At 43.4% G+C, this 14,672-nt stretch overlaps 1 protein-coding gene across 2 annotated transcripts in view; it reads left to right on the top strand.

Annotated features, from left to right (window-relative positions):
• Positions 1–14,672, top strand: part of LOC125463612 (lysosomal alpha-glucosidase-like) — a 44,659-nt gene that overhangs the window by 3,374 nt on the left and 26,613 nt on the right. For both annotated transcript variants that reach the window (XR_007249869.2, XM_048555102.2), the window contains exons 2-4: positions 4,617–5,273; positions 5,776–5,921; positions 12,006–12,171. Coding sequence is in view for 1 of the 2 variants with exons in the window: in XM_048555102.2 (XP_048411059.1) it covers positions 4,677–5,273; positions 5,776–5,921; positions 12,006–12,171 (909 nt within the window). In the remaining variant the exon portion in view is untranslated. The remainder of the gene's footprint in view (positions 1–4,616; positions 5,274–5,775; positions 5,922–12,005; positions 12,172–14,672) is intronic.

The following is a 14,672-nucleotide window of genomic DNA, read 5'->3' as shown; positions in this document are numbered from 1 at the left end:
GTTGATGCTGCTCTTGTACCATTTTCTCTTTCCTTTTCAATAATGTTGTTGCACTGGTAGTAACTTGATTTTGTTGTGCAAAAGAGAATTGGTGAAATAGTCAGCACAAAGTAATCCTGCCAATCAGTAGCAATCCTGCTCTGTGGCCCAGATGAAATCCGCTGTGGAAGGAGAGTTCCTCTGATATAAGTGTGTAGAGCTGGATGAACACAGCAGGCCAAGCAGCATCACAGAAGCGGTAAGGCTCTTGTCTGTTCCCCTGAAATGTGGGAGAGAGTCTGGGGTAAGCAACTTCTCAAACAGCATTAGAAAAGACAACTTGAACACAGAGTAAACCTGAGTGAAAAGGACAGCAGGCAATTAAAAACTTCTGGCAGAAAGCCCCTTCAACCTATTGTCAGTGTGCTGTCACAAGAAAAGGTTGGTGGTTGGTGGGTATGTCTTGTGTCTTATTACATTAGTCAGTTTTTTAAAAAAATTTATTCATGGGATGTGGCTGTTGCTGGCTCTGTCGGCATTTATTGCCCATGAGAACGTGGTGAGCTGCCGCATTGAACAGCTGCAGTCTGTGGCGTAGGTAAGCTCAAAAAGCTATAGGGTGGGAGTTCCAGGATTTTGTCCCAGGAACAACAATATATTTCCAAGTCTGAATGTGAATACAGGGAACTTGAAGATGGTGATGTTTCCGTGTATCTGCATAGTCCTTTTTAGATGTTGTGGATGTGGAAGGTGTTGTCTGACTAGCCTTCGTGAATTTCTGCAGTCCATCTTGAAATTATGCTGTGCTCGACTGAGCTCTGGAGTGAGTGAGTGGCACAATGTCCACAATCAAGCAAACTGCTTTGTTCTGGATGGTCTCAAACTTACCAAGTATTGTTCGAGTTGTGCTCAATGAGGAAAGCGGGAAGTATTCCATTGTTCTCGTAACTTGTGCCTTGTAGACGATGGACAGACTTTGGGAAGTCAGAAGGTAACTTACTTGCTGTAAAACTCCTAGCTGCTGATCTGTTTGTTTTGTAGCTGTTGTATTTATGTGGTTAGTGCAGTGAGTTTCTGGTCAATTGTGTCCCCTAGGATGGTGATAGTGTGGGATTCCATTTTGCCTTTGAATGTCAAGGGGCGATGGTTAGATTCTCTCTTGTTGGAGATGGTCTTTGCCTGGTATTTGAGTGTCATGAATGTGACTTACCACTTTTCAGCCCAAACCTGGATATTGTCTGGGTCTTTCTACATTTGGATATGGACTGCTTCAATAGCTGAAGGGTGATGAATAGCACTGAATGTTGTGCAATTATCAGTCAACTTCCCCAATTCTGACCTCATAAGGCAATGCCTTTTAAATAGCTGAGACACTACCCTGAGAAACTTCGACAGGGAAGATCTGGAGCTGAAATGACTGATCTCCAACACTTGAAGTTTTCGATAGATCACCTTATGGCAGTTTGTAGTCAGTATGAATGATATTCTTGCTGATTTGGGTTTCTATGAAATTGTTGTATCTCAAAAACGAACAAGAATTTCTCAATCAGTATTAGAGCAGTTATCAGCTGTTTTAATGATCTCAGAACCAAATTCAGTAAGATTGTCATCCTGTAATATGTTGTGAGGCCTTTCTGAGGCGCATCTATTTCATGGTAATCTTAGAGGCGTCATAATATGAAAACACAGTTATTGTGTGATGGTGCATTTTTTTTTGAGACATTGACAAGTGTGGATCTTTCTTCCATGTATGGTGTGTTTTTGGCAAGGAAGAACTCCAACAACTGAAAGAACTGCGGATGCTATTACAAACAAAGTTGCTGGAAAAGTTTAGCAGGTCTGGTAGCATCCGCAGAGGAGAAAACAGAGTTAACATTTCGGGTCTAATGATCCTTACTCCGAACTCTCCTCTTTAGGTTTTTATGCGGATGCTATAAATTAGGAGCAAAAACAAAAGTTGCTGGAAATGTTCAGCAGGTCTAGCAGCATCTGTGTGAGGGAGTGGGGGGGAGAAAAAATCAGTTCAGGTCTGGTTACCTTCCTCAGAACAGATGGTAGCTGGGAAAATATCAGTTTATATGCAGAAAATAGGGAGGGGTATGGGTTAGGGAATTAATGATAGGATAGAGCCTAAAGAGAGAAAAGAGCAGTTGGATAGACAATGAGCAGGCTGGGAGGGTGAACAGTTGTTAATGGGGACTGTGTCAAGGAGACTAAATTAAGTTACACACCCAAAAGTCCACACTTCGAAGTAAAGTGATTTTATTTGTGATATTTTGGAGAGTCAACATTGACAAAAGGTCAGGTCTGAAGATCTCGACAAGCATTAAGAAGCAGCAGTATTTTATACAATGGTACAAACTGTACTGTGTTTTAGCAAGGCAAGGTCATTACTTACGCAACCAGACAGACAATAATTAAAATAGAATGCAGTGAAGATAAGAGTGTACAGATGCTGCAAGCTCCAGCTTTTTGCTATCGGTCCTATGTAACTTCTCAGACTAGGGAAAGGCAAGTTGCATTTCCAGCAATATGCACTGTTTCATAAAGCTAGAGTTTCTCTACTTCATGCACCGAGTCATGTATCATTTTAACTCATTACTACTCGGCCTAAATTAAACAGTCTCAACATACAATTATTTCACAGACTGTTAGTGACTAACAATAGGCGGTGTGTAATGGCAGGCGATGTGATAGCAAGGCATTGTGCATGGTGTATGGGAGATGTTAGGTCCTAAAATTATTGAACTCAGTTTAATAGGTAATAGTTCAATAATTATTGAGTTCAATAGCAAAGATCATTATCAACTCCTTTGTCTACCTAATGGTTCTTCTCTCTCTTTTTGAGTTCTATCCTATCATTTATTCCCTACCCCATATCCCTCCCTATTTTCTGCACACAAAACCGACATTTTCGCAGCAACAAGCAGTTCTGCGGAAGGGTCACTGGACCCGAAATGTTGACTCTAATTATTTTTTCCTCACAGATGCTGCCAGATAAGCTGACCATTCCCAGCATCTTCGGTTTTTGAGTTCAAAAAGAAACGATTTTGTTTAAAATTCAATGTACAGGAACGAACAGCAAAAGAAACAGCGATGCCTTTCGTCAGTTGCCCTTTTTATTTTTTACTTAACCATCTTCTATACATTTTCTATTTTGCCTCTACTTTTAGGTGCCCTGGGTCTTTTTTTGAAAAGGTCTGTGTTATTAAAATATGTTCTGGCAGATGGGGAATCTGAAGAAACATGTTGTTTTTGTAGATGAAAAATGCCACAACTTTTAAAAGATTTGAACATTCCACTGCATATGGTGACTGCTGCAATAATTGTGCCAAAGTAAGGTTCTTTCAGATGCTGCTGATCTGCTCCAACGTCTTTGAATGTGCATTCTCCACTCAGTAGCGCATCCATGGTATATTCAAGTTTGTCTAGAAATGCATTTCTGGAGGTTTTCATGTGTGTAGAAACCATAAGCATTTCAGCTGGCTTAGCTCCGTTGAAATCATGTTTTGTTCCTTTAAGTCAAGATTTACCTATGAATTGGTCGATTATTTAACCAGTTTTTGGTGGTAGGACAAGAATTTAAACCTGAAATGATACAAACTTTATTTTGATTTTATAATGTGAGAAATTTGTCAGGCTGTTCCTGGAATATGTCAACGGGTTGCCAGTTCAAGTGAGGGGAAAAAAATTTATTTTAATTTAGCACAATTTGTGGGGTTGTTTTGCCAAATCTCGGTCCTTATTGTTGCTGCCCCTTTGAAGGTCACAGGCTTGTTCATTTTAGTTAAAAAAAATCACTTTTCCTTTGTAAAAGTAAGGCCAAAATCTTTTCATGCCACTTCAGAAAAAGGAGATAGTAGAATAGGCTGTCTGGGTAACAGTAAGGCTTCTTTAGTTTGGAAACATTTTTCTCTTGCTGTTGACGTCTGTACTTTATTCCAGGATTTCTTTTCTAGAGTGGAACTGCCTTTCAGCACTTGATAACACTTTCGTTTTAAATGATAGCTGTCCTAGGCTTTTTGTAAGCCCTTTTTCTTTTTTGTTTGTAAGAGAGAGGTAGCATATTCACCATGCTTCAGTACAAGTTTATAGCATTTAGTTTTGGCTGTAGCACTTTAGTCTTTGTTTTCGTTGTAATTTCAGCTGTGAATTCAGATTTATTGATGATTGGGAAAACAATATAGCCCATCTGTCATGCTGTTATTACCTTTTCAGCCTTTATCTGCTTACTGATGCAAATGCCTCACTGCTTCGAGTTTTAATACTGACTTATTGCTATGATAATGCGCTAGATGCGCCATATACCATAGAATAAGGTTCATGTTGAGTCTGATATTTTGAAGTTTAATAACAACACTATTTAACCAGCCACAATATCAGAGATTTGCACATGCAGTCTGGATTGAATGATTTAAATAGACTCCTCTTTATATAAAAATCAACAAGCTAATGCTTTGTCATCTTGAATTGTGCAGTATTGCCCTTATCCATTGACTTCGCGAGCCTTAGTACTACCTTTCCTGTAATTTATAAGTGCCCTATTAAAATATATTTAAGATAAATGTGTGCATTATTGGTAGCACAAAACTGCTGTAAGTCTTGAACTTTTTTTCTTTCTTTCTCTCTCATTTTAGGTACTAGAACCAAGCTTCAAGATCAATTATATTTTTGTCACGTTATCACCACATTGTGACATGGAAAAACAGGCTCTTGCTTCACAAAATCAAGGATCAGGACTCATTGGACTTAAATCTGTGTTTAAACAACGAGTACATACGATTGCTGCATTTAAAATTGGGGCCATTCTGTTTACTATTGTTCTAGTTAGTGTAGTTGCCTGCTATAATTATTCTATACCGGATCTTTTGGTAATTTCTAGATCTTTTGACATGAGCAGAACTACATTAGATCTGTTGTGGCAATCTTCAAATTATGAAAATAGGTCAGCAGCCTCAGAAACCATGAACAAACTGTCATTCAATGAGAGTCATTACAGCATATTTCAGTGTGATGTTGATCATATCAGTAGGTTTGATTGTGCTTTCAATGAAGTGATTGACATGAAGAAATGTCAGACACGTGGTTGTTGTTGGAATCCAGCAGCCAGTACAGGTATCCCACACTGTTTTCTGCCATCAAATTATCCTTCTTACAACCTGGATTACCTTTCTCCAAGCAGTACTGGCTACACAGCCACACTGACCCGCAGTGAGAAGACCTTGTTCCCGAATGACATAATGGCACTTGAGCTGAATGTAATCTATGAGACAGCAGGCAGACTTCATTTTACTGTAAGTAATAGCAATTAAAAATCTAACTGCATTGATAATCTATAGTGTCTTTTTTATAGTTTCAATGTGGGAACTTCAGGAAAGTGGAATTGAGGCCAAGATGTGATCAACTGTAATTGTAATGAATTGTAGAACAGGCTCGAGGGGCTGAATTACCTACTACTTCTCCTAGTTTTTGTTTTTGTAACAGTATGGTTGATATATTTTTAATTAGTACGTTAATTTTCTAAGTAGCTGTATCTGAACATCGATGAAGTGTGTTGACACATCAAAGTAATGAAAGTACAGTAGATCTAGAACTTGAATCTGAGCATTTCTTGTGGTTACCCATGTTTCTGTTAATGATATTTTTCTATAGCTCTGCTTGAAGAGGACCAGAGTTAAAACCTAGACAACAAGACAATCCTGGCTTGATAGTACAAGGGGATATACTTAGTTAACTTTCAACACATTATACAAATATCAGTTTCTTCCTCCCTAAAACTTGGATTTGCCTTGACAGATTAAGGATCCAAGGAGCAAACGTTATGAGGTTCCCATTGATGTTCCTAATGTCATTGAAAAACCTTCAGCTGAACTCTACACGGTTAGATTTTCACCCAGACCTTTTGGCATCATCATACAAAGGAAATCAAATGGCCTTGTTCTGTAAGTCTTGTTAGCCTTGATATTTGCTTTGATGCTATCATTAACCTGGTGAATGTATACTTGATTCTAAAAGTGAAGTAAATGTAAATGCTCTAAGTTTGAGGAATAAACATTAAATACTGATCCAAGCAAGTTGCATTAAACATTTTAAAAGCTGGATGTGCTTAGTAGTTCAAGCAGCATCTCAGGAGCACAAAAGCTGACGTTTCGGGCCTAGACCCTTCATCAGAGAGGGGGATGGGGGGAGGGAACTGGAATAAATAGGGAGAGAGGGGGAGGCGGACCGAAGATGGAGAGTAAAGAAGATAGGTGGAGAAGGTGTGGGTGGGGAGGTAGGGAGGGGATAGGTCAGTCCAGGGAAGACGGACAGGTCAAGCAGGTGGGATGAGGTTAGTAGGTAGCTGGGGGTGCGGCTTGGGGTGGGAGGAAGGGATGGGTGAGAGGAAGAACTGGTTAGGGAGGCAGAGACAGGTTGGACTGGTTTTGGGATGCAGTGGGTGGGGGGGAAGAGCTGGGCTGGTTGTGTGGTGCGGTGGGGGGAGGGGATGAACTGGGCTGGTTTAGGGATGCAGTGGGGGAAGGGGAGATTTTGAAACTGGTGAAGTCCACATTGATACCATATGGCTGCAGGGTTCCCAGGCGGAATATGAGTTGCTGTTCCTGCAACCTTCGGGTGGCATCATTGTGGCAGTGCAGGAGGCCCATGATGGACATGTCATCAAGAGAATGGGAGGGGGAGTGGAAATGGTTTGCGACTGGGAGGTGCAGTTGTTTGTGAACGGGCAGCCCTCCGCTCCCTCCGCTCCAACCCCAACCTCACCATCAAACCCGCAGACAAGGGTGGCGCAGTGGTAGTATGGCGTACTGACCTCTACATCGCCGAGGCCAGACGCCAACTCTCCGACACCACCTCCTACCGCCTCCTCGATCATGACCCCACACCCGAGCACCAAACCATCATCTCCAACACCATTCATGACCTCATCACCTCAGGGGACCTCCCACCCACAGCCTCCAACCTCATTGTTCCCCAACCCCGCACGGCCCGTTTCTATCTCCTTCCCAAAATCCACAAACCTGCCTGCCCTGGTCGACCCATCGTCTCAGCCTGCTCCTGCCCCACCGAACTCATCTCCACCTATCTGGACTCCATTTTCTCCCCTTTGGTCCAGGAACTCCCCACCTATGTCCGTGACACCACCCACGCCCTCCACCTCCTCCAGGACTTCCAATTCCCTGGCCCCCAACACCTCATATTCACCATGGACGTCCAGTCCCTGTACACCTGCATTCCGCATGGAGATGGCCTCAAGGCCCTCCGCTTCTTCCTGTCCCGCAGGCCCGACCAGGCCCCCTCCACCGACACTCTCATCCGCCTAGCGGAACTCGTCCTCACACTCAACAACTTCTCTTTTGACTCCTCCCACTTCCTACAGACTAAGGGGGTGGCCATGGGCACCCGCATGGGCCCCAGCTATGCCTGCCTCTTTGTAGGTTACGTGGAATAGTCCATCTTCCGCACCTACACAGGCCCCAAACCCCACCTCTTCCTCCGGTACATTGATGACTGTATCGGCGCCGCCTCTTGCTCCCCAGAGGAGCTCGAACAGTTCATCCACTTCACCAACACCTTCCACCCCAACCTTCAGTTCACCTGGGCCATCTCCAGCACATCCCTCACCTTCCTGGACCTCTCAGTCTCCATCTCAGGCAACCAGCTTGTAACTGATGTCCATTTCAAGCCCACCGACTCCCACAGCTACCTAGAATACACCTCCTCCCACCCACCCTCCTGCAAAAATTCCATCCCCTATTCCCAATTCCTCCGCCTCCGCCGCATCTGCTCCCACGATAAGACATTCCACTCCCGCACATCCCAGATGTCCAAGTTCTTTAAGGACCGCAACTTCCCCCCCCACGGTGATTGAGAACGCCCTTGACCGCGTCTCCCGCATTTCCCGCGACACATCCCTCACACCCCGCCCCCGCCACAACCGCCCCAAGAGGATCCCCCTCGTTCTCACACACCACCCTACCAACCTCCGGATACAACGCATTATCCTCCGACACTTCCGCCATTTACAATCCGACCCCACCACCCAAGACATTTTTCCATCCCCACCCCTGTCTGCTTTCCGGAGAGACCACTCTCTCCGTGACTCCCTTGTTCGCTCCACACTGCCCTCCAACCCCACCACACCCGGCACCTTCCCCTGCAACCGCAGGAAATGCTACACTTGTCCCCACACCTCCTCCCTCACCCCCATCCCAGGCCCCAAGATGACATTCCACATTAAGCAGAGGTTCACCTGCACATCTGCCAATGTGGTATACTGCATCCACTGTACCCGGTGCGGCTTTCTCTACATTGGGGAAACCAAGCGGAGGCTTGGGGACCGCTTTGCAGAACACCTCCGCTCAGTTCGCAACAAACAACTGCACCTCCCAGTCGCAAACCATTTCCACTCCCCCTCCCATTCTCTTGATGACATGTCCATCATGGGCCTCCTGCACTGCCACAATGATGCCACCCGAAGGTTGCAGGAACAGCAACTCATATTCCGCCTGGGAACCCTGCAGCCATATGGTATCAATGTGGACTTCACCAGTTTCAAAATCTCCCCTTCCCCCACTGCATCCCTAAACCAGCCCAGTTCATCCCCTCCCCCCACCGCACCACACAACCAGCCCAGCTCTTCCCCCCCACCCACTGCATCCCAAAACCAGTCCAACCTGTCTCTGCCTCCCTAACCAGTTCTTCCTCTCACCCATCCCTTCCTCCCACCCCAAGCCGCACCCCCAGCTACCTACTAACCTCATCCCACCTGCTTGACCTGTCCGTCTTCCCTGGACTGACCTATCCCCTCCCTACCTCCCCACCCACACCTTCTCCACCTATCTTCTTTACTCTCCATCTTCAGTCCGCCTCCCCCTCTCTCCCTATTTATTCCAGTTCCCTCCCCCCATCCCCCTCTCTGATGAAGGGTCTAGGCCCGAAACGTCAGCTTTTGTGCTCCTGAGATGCTGCTTGGCCTGCTGTGTTCATCCAGCCTCACATTTTATTATCTTGGAATCTCCAGCATCTGCAGTTCCCATTATCTCTGTGCTTAGTAGTTCAGCCAGGTAGCATCTTTGGAGAGAAGGACAATGTTAATATTTCAAGTTGGCCTTTCAAGACAAAAATAAGGGTGGTGATAAGTTGCAACCAAATACAGATATTCTTTCCTTCTGTAGTAAGGGAAAATCTGCAGTGGGATGGAAAGTTGGAGAGACTAAATAACCAAAGGGATGATGGTGTAAGGTATTGGAAAAATATAGAGAACAACACAGGTCAACAAGAGTGTGAATGGTAAGAACACAATGTTAACAACTCTTGAAAACAAAGTGGAAATGATTATTATGATCTAAAATCCCTCTGCTTTAGTGAGTCTGGAAGGCCATAAAGATGAAATGTTTTTACTTGAGCTTCTATTGAGCTTCATGAGAGCACGTTGAAGAAGCCAAAGATTTTTATAAAAAGTTAAACTGGGAGTGAGGCGGAAAATACAAAATGCTAGTTGACCCAGATTTCTCAGTAGTGTGTGGACTGAACAATATTCCATAAGTTTTCCACAATTGTCCTCCAGTCTTCAAACAACATGTGTTTGGTATTCCCAAAGTGGAAGAGATTGCATTGTGAGCAATGAATACAGTATCCTAAATTGCAAGTAGTAGAACATAATCTGTTATCCCTGGAAGATGGGAAGATTTAAGGGTAGAAGGACACATGTTGCACACCTATACTTTCAGGGAATGTCTTTGGGGATAAAGGAGGGGTTGTTGGACAATTGAAGAGTTATCTAAGGTATTATGGAGTGAATAGTCCCTTTTTGAAATGCTGAAAAGGGGAGAGTATACTTGGGTTTGGTGGAAATACTTTGCTGCAGGTGGCAGAGAACTTTCATTGAATGTGGAGGCTAGTGACATAGAAGGTAAGGAAAAAGGAAATTCTATCCTGGCTGTAAGAGGAAGAATTGCTGAGAGTAAGAGTTCAAAACATGAGTTGGGCATGGTCAAGGACCCTGTCACCTATGATGGGGGAAATACTATGTTAATTTCAAGAAGGTACATGAGGACTGCTATATAAAGTCATATAATCAAAACAAATGCAACAGAGAAGAGAAACTGGGAGAATGCAATAAAGACCTTGCAGGATTACCTGGAGGAAATGTAGTCCAGGTAATTGTGGGAGTCAATGGATTAATAGCATAATACGAATGAGATGTTAGCCCAAGATATTAATGGATCAGGGGAAAAGGTGGGTGTACGGCGTAACATTTCATCCAGTCAAGAACTCACTACATTGTGGAACATGCTCAGATAGCGTGTATCTGGCTGAATGCTCCTGAAAGCATCCAATCATAGCACTGAATGGTTTGTTTGTATGTAAGTGTAACAGTCTCTCATTCACTCCTTGCTTTCCTATAATGGTGTGTGCTTGCTTCGTAAATTCTCACTTTGTTTTTCCTTTGAGGAATGGAAGAGGAAGTGTTGGAGGATTTTACAGTCAACCTGTTTGAAGCATGAGTGCTTCTTCCATGATCAACGTGTCCTTGACTAGGACTTGATCCTGAAGCTTCAGAAGTAGGGTGCTATCTACTGAACCACAGGATCTCATTCTCTAAAATTTGAAACATCAGTTGTCAAGTTGATGTCAGTTTTGTAGCTGCATTGGGCTCCTATCTGAATTATTCCTTTGAGTTCTGAAGTATTGTTCTTGAGCGCTACAGCCATAATCATCATAAAAGCTATAGTCTTTGCATTTAGTACACTCGGCTGTTTTTATTATGTGTGGCATTAGTGATGAGAGTCCTTCTCAGAGAAAACTGTGTGTTGTTTAGGCTTGGGCTGACAAGTGGTAATAATTGTTATTGCCTGGCACTTGTTTGGCACATCTCCAACTAATGAGAATCCAACCATCACTCCTTGACATTAAGTGGTATAAATTGCCTGTAGTGTTCAGGGATGTGTAGATTAGGTGGATTATAGGGGAACGATTCTAGGTGGGATTCTCTGAGGGATGGTGTGGATTTGTTAGGCTGAAGGGCCTGTTTCCACACTGTAGAGATTCTTAAGAAAAAAAAAAATCCCCCACCAGCAACATCTTGGAGGCGGGGGTGGGGGGGGGGGGGTTGGTTACTCTTGACCAGAAACTAAACTGAATTTGCAACATTAACACACTGGCTACAAGAGCTGTTCAGAGGCTTGGAATCTTGTAGTGAAAACCTCACAGCCTGACTCCTCAAAGCCTGTCCACCATTTACAAGGCCCGAGTCAGAAGTGTGATGGAATACCCCATTTGTCTCGATGGATGCAGCTCCAACAACACTCCAGAAGCTTCACACCATGCAGGACAAAACAGACTGCTTGTTTGGCATGCATATCTATAGAGAAGTCATGCGCTCCACCACCAATGCTCAGTTGTAGCAGTGCGTACCATTTTCCAATTTGCAATACAATGCAGAAATTCACCATGGCCTGAGACAGCATCTTTCAAACTCTCAACCACTACTATGTCGAAGGTTGAAGCCAGCAAATATAAGAACACCGTGATCTTTAAGCTCCTGTCCAAGAAATTCATTACCTTGAGTTGGAAATATGTTCCTTTGGTGTCACTGGGTCAAAAACTTAGAATTCCCTCCCTTATAGCAGCGTGGGTATACCCTCACTAAGTGGACTGCAGTGATTCAAAAAAGCAGCTCACCATTATCTTCTCTGGGACACTTGGGGATGAGGGGGAAAGAACAAATAATTTGAGAACTTTCAGAAAAGCAAATTGATTCAACCTTCTCAGAGATGACAAGGTGTAGAGTTGGATGAACACAGCAGGCCAAGCAGCATCAGAAGAGCAGGAAGGCTGACATTTCAGGCTTAGACCCTTCTTCAAATGCTGCTTGTCCTGCCGTATTCATCCAGCTCTACACCTTGTTTTCTCAGATTTTCCAGCATCTGCAGTTCCTACTATCTCATTCTCAGATGTGTACTTTTTAACATCATTCATTTTTCAGCTATTTAGTTAATAAATATGTCCTTTAATTGGTTTAGCCTGAACACAACAGTGGGGCCATTATTTTACGCCGATCAGTTTCTGCAGATCTCTACCTCCCTGGCCTCGAAGTACATCTCAGGTTTGGGAGAGCACATGACAAACCTGAACCTCGATCTCAATTGGACTCAATTAACTCACTGGAACAGAGATCAAGGACCTCATGTAAGTTAGTTAGCCTTTCTGTTGTTGAGAATTAGGCCAATTCTGGCCTGAGAACTGGGAGGAAAACATTTTGTCAAGGCATTGCGAAAAAGAAGCATCTTGATAAAATGAAAGCAACAAATACCTACATGTGGATACCATGGCTGTTTGCATATTTTTCCTTGTGGTAAAAGTTGTCTGTTTTGCACTTGCTGTTTGTATGAAACTGGTTTATTATTATATCATAAAAATTTCTATTCTGGAGCATTCCACAGAGGTGTGAGAACACATGGAACCAAGTTAGTTGCGTTTGGGGACCACTTGAGGCTTGCCCATCTGATATCTTGGGGATCTCAAACTGGTGCCCTTGTGTCTCTTGTTTTATTGCGTTTGTTGTTGTCGTCTTGTGTGACTGTGTGCCATTTGTGAAGAAATAATATTTGCATTGCATTGAAGTGTCTAATGATAAAATTTCACTTGCACCTGAAGAAATTGGCAAAATGTGTTGAAGATCTAATATCTGTCTGAGATAGTGAAACATATTGTGAAGTAGGTAGGTGCTGATATTCCTATTTATAATCCAGCACTTTAATGTGCCACACCACAACCCCTTTTCTGTTCTGCAAATTTTGTTTCACATTCAACTACATCCTGACTTTTCAATCCCATATGCTTCATCAAGACCATCTATTTCCACTTTGCTGTTGTGCACTTTCAATTAATAACCCACTACTGTGGCTGCCAAAACTTTTAACATTATTTGGTTGAACTTTTCTGAAGTTCTCTTTGCAACATAGTGGCTCTGTGATTAGCACTGCTGCCTCACAGCACCAGAGACCAAGGTTCAATTCTAGCTTCGGGTGACTGTGCAAACTGCACACAGACATTCTCCCCATGTCTGCGTGGGTTTCCTCCAGGTGTTCTGTTTTCCTCACCCATTCAAAGATGTGAAGGTTAGGTGGCTTGGCCATGCTAAATTAACCATAATGTACAGGTTAGGTGGATTAATTGTGAGAAAAGCAGAATTACACAGAAAAGGTTGGGGATTTGGGTGGGATGCTTTTTAGAGAGTCGGTGCGGACTTGATAGATCAAATGGCCTGCTTCCTTACTGTAAGGATTCTATTCTACGAACGCCACAATTTTGTCCTGTATGAGTTCTGACCCATTTCTTTCCATGCCAGCTCCTATACTTCTATCTGTCCTGTGTTCATTCCCCTGCACAGGTTTCCCATTTCTACAAATGTCCATGGCGGAATGTTACAACCCTGTCTCTGAAACATGATGACCAATGTTCCCAAATTAAATAAGGGTCACTTCAGCTTGCTAGAGGAAGTGACTGATTTGCTAGTGCCCATGGATGGAATCCTTTGACATCTCCATGGTGAGTTTGGTGCAGGGGTGTATAATCCAGTGGGAGTGTGGTGGATGATTCTCTGCCATTCTTCAATCTACATGATACAGTCAGTGGTCAGAAGGCTTTTCTTCCCTACCACCTAGTGTAGCCATTAAGTGGATGATTAATGTCTGTCCTAGGGCCTTCTCTTGTGGCCGCTGGTGTTTAATTTAGTGGAGGACTTGTCATGGAGGGAACATGACAATGAAAACCCAAAAGGTGGCAGAGAGGGCCACACTTCCTTTGCTGTTGACTCCACTACATCCAAATGCCATTGCCTTCCCACCATCACTCATATCTTGCTCAGGAGCCACCCATGATTCTGAGCCTGGGTGGACGTTGCACTAGAAGAAACCATTGCCTCCTTGGTAGTTCTTTTCTTCAGTGGCACCGAATAGGTGAGAAAATCTACCTATGGTGTCCATAATCACAGGGAAGCCTACCACTGGCCTGTCAAGAACGTGAGTGGAACAAAAATGTGGGGGCTTTTTTGGAAAGAGGTAGTTTGGGTTTGGGTGGGTGGGTGGAAGGAAGGAGTGATGTTGGGAGGTTAATGATTGTAGCTTGTACACACTCTCAAAACAGAAGTAAAAGCAAGAGGAAACTGCAGGGTTAAAGTAACATGAACTGCCCTGGAAATGAGGGAGAAAAAGCGCGCACTGTAAGGGAGGAAGCATGAACAGTCAAATTAAGGGATGTAATCCTTTTATAATATGGAACAGTTGGACCCTTTGCTCTATAATATTCTCAAACTTTATTTGCACTCACTAGACTATTCCTAAACCAGTTCAATTTGCTGCATGTCTATAGCATTCTCCCCATCTGTGCACTCCCTCCTGCAAAGACCTCACTGTCTTCTCCCTGTAAATTCTTAACGTTATTGACTAAATCCTTGATAATTGGAAAATAAGTAATTTGTTGGAAAAATTTCAAACTAGGTTACTTTTTCCTATTACTGTGTATTTTAAAGTTGATGTGTTCGGTTGGACACCAGAACATTTAAAACTTAATGAGTCAGCTATGTGGCCTTGAGTACTTTACTGCCCTTTGCATTAGGCATCATTTGATACAATATGGCATTAAAGAGCCCAACTAATTCATTCAGTAGAAACCAAGGGAATAAATTT

Source organism: Stegostoma tigrinum, chromosome 22 (genome assembly GCF_030684315.1).
Source record: "Stegostoma tigrinum isolate sSteTig4 chromosome 22, sSteTig4.hap1, whole genome shotgun sequence".
Taxonomy (NCBI): domain Eukaryota; kingdom Metazoa; phylum Chordata; class Chondrichthyes; order Orectolobiformes; family Stegostomatidae; genus Stegostoma; species Stegostoma tigrinum.
This window is presented reverse-complemented; position numbering and strand designations above follow the sequence as displayed.